This window comes from Leuresthes tenuis, unplaced genomic scaffold, assembly GCF_036924035.1.
Source record: "Leuresthes tenuis unplaced genomic scaffold, fLeuTen1.0.hap1 SCAF_12, whole genome shotgun sequence".
In the NCBI taxonomy this organism is placed as follows: domain Eukaryota; kingdom Metazoa; phylum Chordata; class Actinopteri; order Atheriniformes; family Atherinopsidae; genus Leuresthes; species Leuresthes tenuis.
In genome coordinates this window covers 18,031,828-18,044,724 of record NW_027325366.1, presented here as the reverse complement: position 1 = coordinate 18,044,724, position 12,897 = coordinate 18,031,828, and the positions used below count along the sequence as shown (strand labels likewise).

Here is a 12,897-nt window from a genome sequence, read left to right as displayed (position 1 = left end):
CCATTTAGGGTTACTGAAGACCCAATCAGGGAGTGTGTAAATATGCAGATAACTGACTCATTTGTTATAGTAGCTCAGCTTTATTGTAGTATTACTGAGGAGAAGTTCAGACCACTTCTGCTTTCTCTCCTCCACGCAAGTAGCCATATAATCATGACAAGGGCAAAAATCTGTCATTGCAAAAAAGTACTGCTGGATGGGAGGCTCAGATGGTATCGGACACAAAAGGCACCATTCTTCACTCAGAGCTTGACAGGCTGCTGGGCACCAGAGAGTAAACTTCTGTTTATGGATTTAGATGTCCCTCTATTTCTCTTTTGCACCCTCCACACAGCTCCTGTCACATTTTGTGTACAAATGAGAGCAATATCATGAAAGGCTTTGAGGAGAGGCTGTCAGAAAGTGTGCGATGTTTTCCCCCACATCTTGCCCTATTCTTCTCCTGCAGGCTTTTCACCGCAGCTTTGAACGTGGCAGTCAGAAACACTTACCTTAATTCATGTGAGACAATCTCACACAGTCTCTCCTGTTCGGACACTCATCCACAGTCTAAGCATGAAAATTTGTAGACAACCAATTAAGATATTAGATAGCACGGATTGGTGACTGTGTCTTGTTTCTGCTGCAATCTGGCATCGCCTTCCTCCAAGCAGATGCATAATAAGAGATGAAAGGCCAAACCTGACGAGTCACCATTATGCCAAGTGTCAAGCTTGATAGATGTTATTCATATCGGTGCCTGATGCTGCTTCATTGCCTTTAAGTCAGCCGAGTAATTAAGGTTTCAAATTGGATTCTGATTGACAAACCAGGATGTGCTGTGTTTCCGCAGAGTCACTGACACGCAGAGAGTTCAGAGGATGAAGGGGACTAGCAGCAATTGACAGCTGGTCCATGTTGATTGGCAGTGACATGAACAGTGAGCCTTACAGGGCTTCAGCCTGAGTGAGAGGAGGGTCATTAGTGCACTGCAGTCGTGCAGATATGCTATCTGCCCCAAGGTGCTGTGTATGTGTGTGCTTGTGTGTGAATCTGTCAAAAGGCAGACAAAGCGAGAGAGATAGGCAGAAAAGTCACCACCTGAATGAAAGGCAGGGATACTTTTCAGACGGACATGTCATTATCATATAATGGAAAATGGAGGAAATGTCTTTCTCTTCCGAACCCATCTTGTGTCCCCTCCCTGAGATGCCTCCATTCTCCTCCAGCTTGTCAGACCCCATCTTTAGCTTTCTGCAAAGACGTTGCCTGCCTATTGATTACACCTTGCTGTGAGTGCAGGTCCACATCCGATCGCAGGAACTGGATTACATGCAGGGAGATGCGGCGCTGAGATAGCAGGATGAATCTTATTTCCTGTAAATGTAGATAAGCGGGGCGAGCTGGAAATCATTATGATCAAGATATCTGTCTTCTCAACACCAAGCCCGAGAAAGAAGCTGCAATTTTTCATGCTGCTTTAGATAAAGAACTTTTACTCCCTTTAAACTTAATCCCATTTCCTTCCCTTGAATCTCTGCTTTTTCATTTTTGCATGCAGGGTAGGTGCCCCTTTTATTTAGGAGATAAAGGAGGGCTAGATGGGCTAAATGAAGGTCTAGATGATCCCTACGTCCTGGCCTCTAAAAGATTAGGGGCACTTTACCAGTGAAAAATGGGCCAAGGGTGAGGATTGAGATAGGACAATAGTTCTAAATGTTCTATAAAGAAGTCAGTCACAAGAGTTTTGTGCTTCATTTAATTCTGTTCTTTCATTTACAGAAACAAATTCATTTTTATATCTGTTTAGTTCCCATATGTTGTGGCTGTGACACTTCTGAGGACCTTGTCCTTGAACAAATATAGAAATTTGAATAGATATAAATAGATGTCAGGTTTTAAAGTCCAGTTGTTCTATTGTTTATTGAATTCGTGTTTATGTACTGTATAAAATAACAGTAATTATTGTAGGATAATGTAACATCTGGTTTGAGCTGTAAATGCAGAGACCACAAAACATTATAATTTGAAGCATTGTAGAATGGATGGTATTGTCTTAGCATTAATAATTAAACTACTGAAAAGCAAGTTTAACTAACACAATAAATGAATGGAGATTTCTTATAAGAATTAATCCTTTGCAAGTCAAAATAACTGCTGTTCCGCTCAGCACTTTGGAGGATTTTAGCATTTTCATCCTTGTTTGTTTTGGTTTGCTTATCCCATCAAAGCTCTAATCAATATTTAACTGGCTGTAACAGACAGCTGTTTATTAGACAAAACCTAGCTGGTGTGTATAGGAGAGCATTTAGTGCTAAAGAGATACAGATACAAACTTGTTTTGAAATAACTATATTCTGTGGAAATTGTTGGGCTTTTGAACATTCAGTTCTCTTTGAAACAGATTCTACCAGTGAAGATAAAGAATGGCATTTAAAAAAACAAAATATACGTATTTAACAAAAATATCAGTTTAAATGTAATGTATTGTTTGGGGGGAAAGTGCTGCCTTAGTAGTATACATTGGTCCTTTTAGCTGAAATGTCTTTTTGTAGGCGTTTTGAACAACCTGCATCAGATTACCAGAATTTTTGACCACTCTTACATGCACATTTCCTACAATAGCAAAACATTTTATCATGTTTTTCCTCTAATGCCCATTTCAAATCTCCTTACAACATTCCAGTTTTGCCATTCTACTGCTGCCCCAGACTTCTTTTTGAGTCATTCCTCAATGGATTTGTTTGTGTGCTTCGGATTATTATCCTGTAGAAAGGCCCTGGCTCAGCTTCAGATTTCAGGTGGATGGCCTTACGTTATCAGCAGCTACTCTGTGAATTTAGGCAGAATTCCCAGATAGATCAAGCCTGGTCCCTGAGCCAACAAGGCAAGCCCCTAACAATGACGTTTGCGTCATCACACTTCACACTGGGTATGAGTTTCTTCTCCTAAAAAGCTGCATTTGGTCTACTTTTACAGTGGCTTCTCTCTTTTAATTCACATGTCATTCACATTCACATTAATCTTTTAATTCACATTCACATTAATCTCTTTTATTCACATGTCCAGAGCATGTAATTCTAAAAGATCTACTCCTTACCTCTAAAAGATTAACTGCATTGAAAGTGTTGGATAATTTTTAAAAATGTTGTAAGCTTTCAAAAAATATATTGCTATCTCCTAATTAAACCAAAATGAAGGTGGGATGAATACAGTGGTGTTCTTGCTCTTATTTGTTAATGATAACAGTATCTGTTGTTTGCTTTGTATTATGAGTTTGAGACAACGGTGCCCCGATACCACAGGAATAGCTTTAGAAGAAAAGAAAAAAGCTACACTGTTTCAACATCTCTATTTTACTTTTAAGCTGCACTTTTGATGTGGTTGAATGATTGTGCAGTCGGCCACCTGGGCCAATTGAATAATGTGGCACAAATTCCAATTAATTTGGATGTAATTACGTTGAAATAGATTTCTATGTTTGTTTCAGGAAGGTTCAAATCTGTGAGTTGGATGTTAAACCGGAAATAAGTCACACACAATCGAAAAAAAGCTGCTATGACCGTTTGATGGGTGGTGATTACAATACAACACAATGCTGTAGGATACAATACTATGCAGAATGATACGTCATACTTTATTGTAGCCTTGGTAAAACATTGTTGTGGACACAAGTGATGTAACAGTAACTGCTTCCTTAAAGATAAATAGAGACATTTTGGCAATCCACCTGTAATCAGAAGCACAACCCAGTCAACCAGACAGAAGCATACATTATCCATTTCCCATGATTATGAAGAAATAATGGTTAAACTGCTGTACTGTACCTGGAACCCAGGAAACAACCCTTAGATCTTAAATTAGAAAATATAGTGAGGTGTGCTCTTCTGTTGATATCGACCTCTGCTGATGATTAATTCATGTTTTCTTGAGGAGGTCAACCTTTATGCATGCGTCTGAAACCTTGTGTCATCTGGCCGTAAAAGTTCATTTTCTGGTTTAGACAACCTGCTTTTTACTTGTTACCAAAGACGTGTTCTGCCCTTCGCGATCACTGCTGACTGATGTCTGTTCCATCAATGATTAAGCATGCTGTGAAAACACCGCGGGGGAGGGGGGGTGTAGGGGCTGCTCATTCAAATAAAACGGTACAGCAAAATGCAATCTCCCACTTGAATCCTGATGACAGCCATCCAGGCAGAATGGTGGTAAAGTAATGCCGACGTCCGATTCATTGAAAATGGCAGTTTATATAGTTTGTTAATGATCTGGACTGATGGCTCTTTATAGCCACATCTGTGTGCACGGTGTCCTTGAAATCTTGGTTTGTTTGGGTTGTACCTTGAAAAATCTTTAACCCTCATGGAGAGAAATTTTCTGCTGATGCAAGGCGGTGAAGCCACAGTGTGATTTATTTTTATTGTCTTTAAGGCAAGGCAGCTCTCTGAAAAAACAGAAGGAAACCTGGAATGCTCTTCGCTGCAATAACAAGGCTAAAACTGAAGAGGAGACTGAATCTGTAGTTTAACGAGGCTGGGGTGACCCACATTTCAGCAATAAACACACTGCAGTGATGTCTCTACGTTTTTTCAGCTCACTTAGAAAATCTTTAGTTAGTAGCGGTATTTAGCAATTGTCAGTAGCTCGTAGTGGATAATGGTATTGATGTGCTGATCTGAAACAGTCAGTTCAGTGACTTTATTACTCTCCTCTTCCTTTTTTCCTCCACAGTAATCACTGCAGCTGTTTGGCTAAAGTGTCATATTCTTCCTTTTAAGGTCATGTAAATAATTTGGTCTCCTATAATTTGTAAAAACCAAACGAGCAGACCTTTCTGTGATCAACTGTACTGTCTGTAAACATGCTGACTGTGCATGCACCAGGAGCAAAATGGGTGCCTCACTGTGCGAGGAGATTCAGCTTTATGATTCATAATTATCGGAGCAGTGGGTCGAATCTAGTGGCATCTACTGGCGAAGCTGCAGATTGCGAGCTCACAACTTCGCCAGCAGTTGCCACTGCTAGCACAAAGCCACAATCAAAAAGAATTAGGCAGTTAGTATCTGTTTCTCATTTGGCTTTACCTTGTTGCTTGACAAATCCTAATCTTAAAGAGCTCTTCTCTTTGCTGTCATGAAGTTCTCATTATCGTACTCAATGTGCATAAGTGGAGCAGATCTGTACATGACCTCACATCGTTGTATGAGGGGAACTATTTGTGCATTTCAATGCGCATCATTTTCTTGCATGGCCATTTTTCACTCTTGACCTCAGTAACAGCAGTGGAAGAAATAATCTCACCACAATGTTCTGTCATAGAAGACGAGCCTCACTGGTACATGAGTTTTCCCACTCATTAATATACTGTATACATAGACAATAAATGGACAAACTCTTCATGCTAATGAAGACCATATAATATAATCAGAGCAGTTATGAAATGGAACATGTGGTGTCATCCTATTTGTTGAATGGATGATTTTGATGTGATTTAATTTGATTTACATATATTTTTCTTTGTTGTGTTTTGCTGATAGTGATTTCGGGTTGATCCCCAACACCAGTTCTCCACTAAATAGCTGTCTGTGTAGCTTTTTCCCATCTTTTATCTTGGTGTAAAGGGATTTGTTGGTCTCTTTGTGAGTTTGCTTTGATATTTGTTTATACCGAGTCAAAAATGGTTTAATTTGCAATTTAATGCACAAGTAACCACTTTGCATTCATAATATCCTTCAGTTAGGACCGTCGGCACAGAGTTACAGTTGGTAACAAATTACAGCTCCAAGAAATATTTATGTCTTTAGCCAAAGTTTATTGATTTAATAAGCAGCAGTGATGAGCAAAACAATGTGGCCTGAGGAGAAAACAAACATGATAAAGAAAAGATGAGCACCATAACTGTCGCAGGCAAACTTCAAACATCTGTGCACTGCTGTTTTACACCACATTCCTCAGAGTGAACGGCACATTTGTTTGTCTCGTTTTTCAAATACAATGCCCATTTCTGCACAATGTGATCATACTGTGTTGCGTTGTAGCGCTGGGTCTGTGACAAAGAAATAAGCCAGACTAAAGCCGGCTTTGGCAACAAAGGCAACACATGTTTGGAGGATCAGCTCGTTCTCAGTTTTGGTCTGTTGGGGGGGCAACAAAAAAGAAAAGATGAAATATCAACAGATCTATCATCTATCCCTCAAAGCCTAAGAGAGGTGTTTTTTTTTTTAATCAGCCAAACATTTCCTGGTATGTGAAGTACAGACCTGAACCATTTTATCGGATAGTGAAATTAAAATAGTCATCTTACAATGTTTTTCTGAATGCTATTTACAACTCAAGGTTTTCTTTCTGGAAGAACAGTATTCCAGTGTATAGCTGAAGGACTGAAGCTTGTCTGATTTTTCAAGGTAATGTCTACTCTCTTCAGCATTCGCTGAATGTTCAGTAATGGCTATCCTTGTTTTATTCCATGGTCATTTTTCACCCAACTCTATTTTGCTTTCCTGTCAACTGGAGGCTGGCTGCTTGCAGCTCACCTGTGGTCTTTAATTGGCAGATTGATTCTGCTGTCTGTAGGCTTGGCCACCTGCAGAAAAACACCACACCGACAGCTGGTAAAAGGCCACTGAGTTACAAAACACCAGCAAGACCGCAGTGTGACGTGGCAGCCAGATGTCCCTGATACAGCGCAGACTCATTAACAAATATCCATTTGATCCTTAAACAACATGGATTGTGATCAGTGGAAAAAGATGAAGAAAGCAATGAGTCATTGTACTTTCCTCAGAGCGAAGTTGTTAGAGCAGAGCTGAGCAGTGAGTGTGCATCCTCCATTTACATGCCAAAGTTTTACAGCCTCCACATTTGTGTTTGCTCAGGGCAGAGTGAGCAGCAGTGGGAATGTGTGCTTTGTGTACTCAGGGAGGGCTGCGTCAGGACACCACACCTCCATCAGCACACACACACAGGCTCACAGCTCCACTGTAATATGACAGTAAGGTTATAGTCACACTGGGTATGAGTGTGAATATAATATTCAGATAAACATTGGTTTTGCTTGAATGACTTTGTTGACCGAGTGACCGTCAATGCCTGCCAGATGAATCATGTGGCACAGGCCCTCTGTTGGTGTGCCATTCTAATCGGAATATTTACTTCTTCCTTTAAATCTTAATCAGCAGGCTTATTGGGGCTTTGGTCCAGACATGCAAAAACACCAGCGAGAACAAATCAACTACAAAACACTATGTTTCAGGAAACAAAACAGGAAAGTAAAAACACAACAAAAGAGGAAAAATGACTGAAACAAAGGTCAAGGAGGACTTACTAGAGGGTAGGGGCAGACAATTGTTTATGCATTTTGGGGACTACTCTTATGCAGTGGAGCGTCATAGTTATGCGCTAAATATTCAAGTCATCGGCAGGATACTTGCACTCATATCAGAGGGGAAGGAAAGCGCAAATTTGTTGTATTTGGTTGAGAACATGTTTTAATTAACATCTCTCCACAACACTGACGTAAAGCTTTCCGGCTACAAACCTGCACAGACTGTTCCGACTGAACAGCTGAGGTTTTTAATGTGGTTCGTGCACACATATTACTTGTAATTTCTCAAGTCCTGCATCTTAACATAAAAAAAAGACTACTTCATGGTTTTAAAGGTCTGATGAGTATTATTTGCTTTCAAGTCATTCTAAACTACAGAAGCCCTAAAGGGTCATATATACATACATTTTATTCCATCCATTTTCCCATGATAACGGGATAATTTTCCTCCGTTTTCTCGTGATAACGAGATATTTTTCCTCCGTTTTCCCGTGATAACGAGATAATTAATTTGAGATTTCGAGAAAACAAAACGATAGTCTCCTGCTCCTCTGACATCTAGACTACTGTTTTGTTTTCTCGAGATTTCAAATTAATTATCTCGTTAACACGTGACAACGGGTGGAATAAAATGTATGACCCTTTAGGGCTTCCGTACTAAACAGCTAAGGAAATTACAATCACGATTTGTGAATGTTAGTACTAGCAAAGGCCAGCTAGCAGTTGCACGCTACGTCAGATCCTGGCTTTGAGCTGCAATGCATGATGGTCTATTTTGACCAATATAGTTGACAGCTTATGTACACTACTTTTAGAGTTCCATATGTCACGTTTGTATGACACTACACAGTGAGTTTCATCTGAAACATCAAACTTCTAAAAATGCTGACTCACAACGTGTGCACCAGATTGTAAACTAGTGAACAGTTACAACACAGCCATAACCTCACAACCAAAGTGGAAACAGTTATAAAAACTGTCTACAGATGTGAAGGTTGCTTTTTATTATGTAGAGGCACAGTGTCTCCAGTTTTGTGATAGAGCTGTTGTTGCGTTGCAGGTGAAAGAGTCTGGATTCAGAGGTTGAAGTGGTTGCGTGGTGATGCTACACCTACACCTGCCAAGCTCAAGAGCTGAGTTCAAGTGTTATGCTGTCCATTCATGTTTTTAATATAGCTTTACTTTGAGGTATCATTTTTGCATTCAGCTGCTGTTTCCTTGTGCTTTCGGTGGCTGTTTTCTTACCATTTCACACGTTTGAAATGACTTGGTTATGGCTGCCACTGTGATAACATATCTCATCAAAATATCCCTCTCCGGGGTTACTTCCTGCTGAGTCCTGCCTCCTTGGCTGAAAACACAAAGCCTAACAGACATATAAGCCAAGTACACAGCTCACTGAAATAAATTACTTTGAAAGTTGGACTGGTCAGCTGAAAGGAAAAGAAAAATTTGTTTTCACGAGCATCACCTCCAATACAAAGATTCATGTTTTGTGAATTTTGTAGCAACCAAACATCTTTCAGTTCTTTCTTATAAGGGTTTTGGTCTTAGTTCTGTGATATTTTTGGGCCATCATCTCGTTGTAAAAAACATCTTATTGTCATCGTAATCTTTTTTCCCCCCTTTTTTTTTTTTTACAGATGGTGTCATGTTAGGTATAAAGAATTGATGGTGTTTGATTGAAGGTGTTCTTTCCTCAACCAGTTATAACCCTCCTGCCACATGGTTGCAACACGATCCCCAAGCATAATCCAACCAACCTCAGTGCTAAACGGTTTAAACCAAACATACTTTTTCTCTTTCCAGTTCTACTTTACATTCATCAGCCCACATGACTTGGTATCAGCTTTTTAGTTGTTTATTTAATAACCTTTGTGGTTCAGTGTTATGGTGGAAATGCAGGAAAAGGTTTCTTTTGATGATTCTGTCATGAAAGTCATATTTGTATCGGTGGATGCAGACAGGAACAGAGAACCAGAGCGGATGGTTCTCTGTTCCTGTCTGCATCCACCGATACAAATTATCAGAGCCTGATAAGTCTTTCTGAGAGTGTTTTGTAGTCAAACAGGGATTTTGATTAGCCTTTCTCACAATCCTGCAAGCTGTTCTATCAGTGAGTTTTCTTGTTTTTTGAAGAACTCGGCTTTATCTCCATGGCTCCTGTTAAGTGTCATTTCTTATCAGTGTTGTGAGTTGAGAGAGCAGCTGTCTGAAAATGCTTTGCTTTAGACGTCTCCTGGTTCTAGACAGCTGCTGAGAGGGCTTCATGACTGCTGAATTACTCAAACAAGGTTTGAGAATTCAGTTATATCTTTGAATTATTGCATCTCCCCGCCTTTATTGATTATGACAATGAACAAGTCAGAACCCTAGCAAAATAATTTGTAAGATTTTGATGAAGGGTATCTTGTGTGTTGTGAAATCTCTTCAACTACCCCAATTGTCTTACTTTCCTATGCATACTCTACTCTGCAAAACTTTCTGCATACTAATACGGTGAAACGATAATAAAAGATATCGTCTGTGTGAGTTCCGATGCTGATGTTGGTATTTAGCTCAAGTGCCTGATGGCTACTTTCGTCTCATTCCAGGAGAGATTAAAGATTTTTCTGTATTCATAGCTATGAATAACTCAAATGCAAAGGTATCCCCACTTTACATCTTTTTACATCTTTAATTTAAATAAAAAGTGTCTTCATTGGCTGCGGAGCAGCTGGAGCCCAGCTTAAAATGCTCTGATCACTGCTTTCATGATGTGACTTTGGCTTCAAACAACGTTGTGATGATGTCTGCCGGTTCATTAGTGCTAATTCATGTAAAGTGGAGGGAAGAGGCGAGAGAAGAACGAATGGGGGTGAATTTAGACTGAAGGAGGCTGGTGTGAGCATATGCAGATCCCTCCGCTCTTTTCAGTTGATTTTTTTCAGTTCCCAACTTAATTTACACAAGCTCCAGCAGAAGTCCTTCCCTTCGTTCCATGGCTCATATCACCCGGTGCATGCATTTATTAGCTTCTGATCTTCATGGTTAGTTTTATTGAAATAAGGAGAGACTGATTATTTGATGGCTCACTATAGCCTGACAGAGAACACTGTGATATGTGTGATCATTCAAAGCAGATTGAAATCTAGTAAAATGCATCAGAAGTAATCAGAGTCACTCTGGATTTCCACAGCATTGGAAGAAGTGACATTTTCACTCTCCTCTTCTTCCTCATGTCCATTGTGTTGAAAAAAAAAACTGAGCTCAACAGTGCTGAAACATACAGCACTTCTGAGTTCTTTGGGGAGGCCCTGTGATTTTTTTCACATATTTATATAATGTAAATCATGAACAAAACTAAATCCCATCTTGGCTGACCTTTAAAACTTTTCAGGTCCACCAACGCATGATAAAAAAACAACCTACAGAGAACAAATAGTAGCAAAATATTAATATAAATTCATCCTACCTGACATTTTCAAATATTTTAGCTTAAACTAACTGCCTTTTATTCAGACTTCTAAGGTAATTCATGTATTTGACTTCTTTACAGTTCACAAGTGAGTACACCATGATTGAACTGGCCACTAATATCCATTAAATGAATTAACTGAAACTGTGGCTTGTGTTTGTGTTAAATTAGAAGTAAAGTTTCACTAATCTCCTAATTCCATGACAATCTATCCAATAATTGTTACATTCAACATATAGTCTCAAATGTAAGTCTTTTGGTGGCCCTGTATAAAAGTGGGGGAATCACCAAAGTATATGGGATTTATCCTGTGGGCAACGTTGATACAGTACATGCACCACATTTTACAGCAATTCATCCGGCAACAGCGGTGCTCTGACTCACCGGGTCACAGGTGTAAGGCTGCTAAAAAGCGGGTCCTCAGAGCGAGATGACGGTTACACAGCCCTGTGAACTGGTATGCAGATGTGCAGATAATGAGTATGAGTCTTGTCACGACTTTCAGGTGAACATAGTGCTTTACTAATAGGAGCAGTGAAAGTTGGCTGCTGTGCTTTGAATATTGGGGATGGGGCCTAATTGGGAGGTTGTTAGTCTACCGTTGCTAGTCTACAATCAAATGTCTACTATCAAATGTCTACCAATTACTTGTGCTTCCTAATCCCTAATTGCCTTATTTTAATTAATGTTTTTCTAAATGTCTAAATAATTTGGATTAACCTATATATATATATATATATTGTCATGAATATTGGGGTAAAGTTATTAATATCAGTTACTGACTTTCCTTTGTGTCTCTTTGATCTTGTCTAGATTTCCTGACGGTGGTCATCTCTTGTCAACATCCCCCAAGAAACAGAAGAGTAGAAGAGCACTGGAGGGATCAGGAGCTTGGCAAATCACAAAATCAGAATATGACAAGCCAAAAAAAACAACTAGATTATTAGCAGAGCGTTACGTTGCACATGAGCATAATGTAGTTTTTGTTGACTACAGATACTGTTTTTTCTGGCTGAGTGTGTACTGAGGGACCAATGGAGAAGGTCAGGGAGGATCTAAACGTCTCCTTTCTGCTGGAGCATGAAAGAGAAATGATCCTGAAGGTTCTGCAGAAAGACGAGAAACTGAGGAAACGAGAGGAGAAAAGAATAAGGTGAGAAATTCAGTGTTACCACTTACACTCCTGTTCATCTCAGTCACTTACTCTAATATCCCGTGTTTCTTCTTGTCTGCTCCTGTTTCTGCCCCACAGGAAGCTGAAGAATGAGCTGCTGGAGATCAAACGAAAAGGTTCCCGTCGGCCCCAGGAATCCGGGGAGAGGCAGTGCGCTCGCTGCCTCAAGACTTTGGGCCTCATCTTTGACCGCGGAGATCTCTGTGAGGAGTGCCAGCTGCGCGTCTGCAGCGAATGTCGTGTTACGGCTGCCAGCTCGCGCCACTGGAGGTGTAATGTCTGTGCCAAGATCTCGTAAGTGTGATACCTGTAGAGAAGTGATTGAGGGAGTAATTGACTCCATACACGTACAGTGTAGTTTTCAGTTCAGGAAAAGTGCACACAAACCCCAAAACACCCATTTACTGGAACTGCCGACAGTTGCACTTTCAAAACTTTTAGACAAATAACACTCGTTTACAATTTCATACCTACTAGAGCCATACCACATACCACTGCCATTTGTTTTTATATGCTGGAAGGCATTTTCTGAGTAAAACAAGCAGGCAACATCACGACTTAGCATTTCCTCCTCTATAGAGATAAACAATAGAGTTAATCTCAGGCATTTTAAGGCATAAAGGGGCTAGTTTCATAGCATATGTAATGTTCCAATAACAAGATTAGTTTGTTTGAACCTCCCATCGCCATGGTGCCATTAATCTGAATGTTACTGGCAGCTCAAAATGTTTTTTGGGAATTAAGTAGGATTTATTTGTGTTATTTTCTTTGTGATTTTTGGATTGAGATTGAAATCTCTGTCGCACAATCTTTTTCCTTTAAAGCGTGGGGTCAGCTGACTTCTCTTCCTCATCATAAGATGCAAGCCGAGTAGTTTCCCCACGGTCTAATTTTTGGGATTTATTGGAGCTTACCTGTGCTCTGTTTGCAGCAATACGTCTCTCTATCGCTGCTCCGACAGCA

The 12,897-nt window shown here is 40.0% G+C and overlaps 2 protein-coding genes across 4 annotated transcripts in view; one reads left to right on the top strand and one right to left on the bottom strand.

Annotated features, from left to right (window-relative positions):
- The window catches only part of dynlt3 (dynein light chain Tctex-type 3), a 107,282-nt gene that overhangs the window by 16,729 nt on the left and 77,656 nt on the right, over positions 1-12,897 (bottom strand). The gene's annotated exons all lie outside the window — the stretch shown is intronic.
- Positions 1-12,897, top strand: part of sytl5 (synaptotagmin-like 5) — a 41,555-nt gene that overhangs the window by 10,765 nt on the left and 17,893 nt on the right. For all 3 annotated transcript variants that reach the window (XM_072396772.1, XM_072396771.1, XM_072396773.1), the window contains exons 2-3: positions 11,574-11,913; positions 12,013-12,228. In XM_072396772.1, the coding sequence (XP_072252873.1) occupies positions 11,795-11,913; positions 12,013-12,228 (335 nt within the window). In that variant the 5' untranslated portion in view covers positions 11,574-11,794. The remainder of the gene's footprint in view (positions 1-11,573; positions 11,914-12,012; positions 12,229-12,897) is intronic.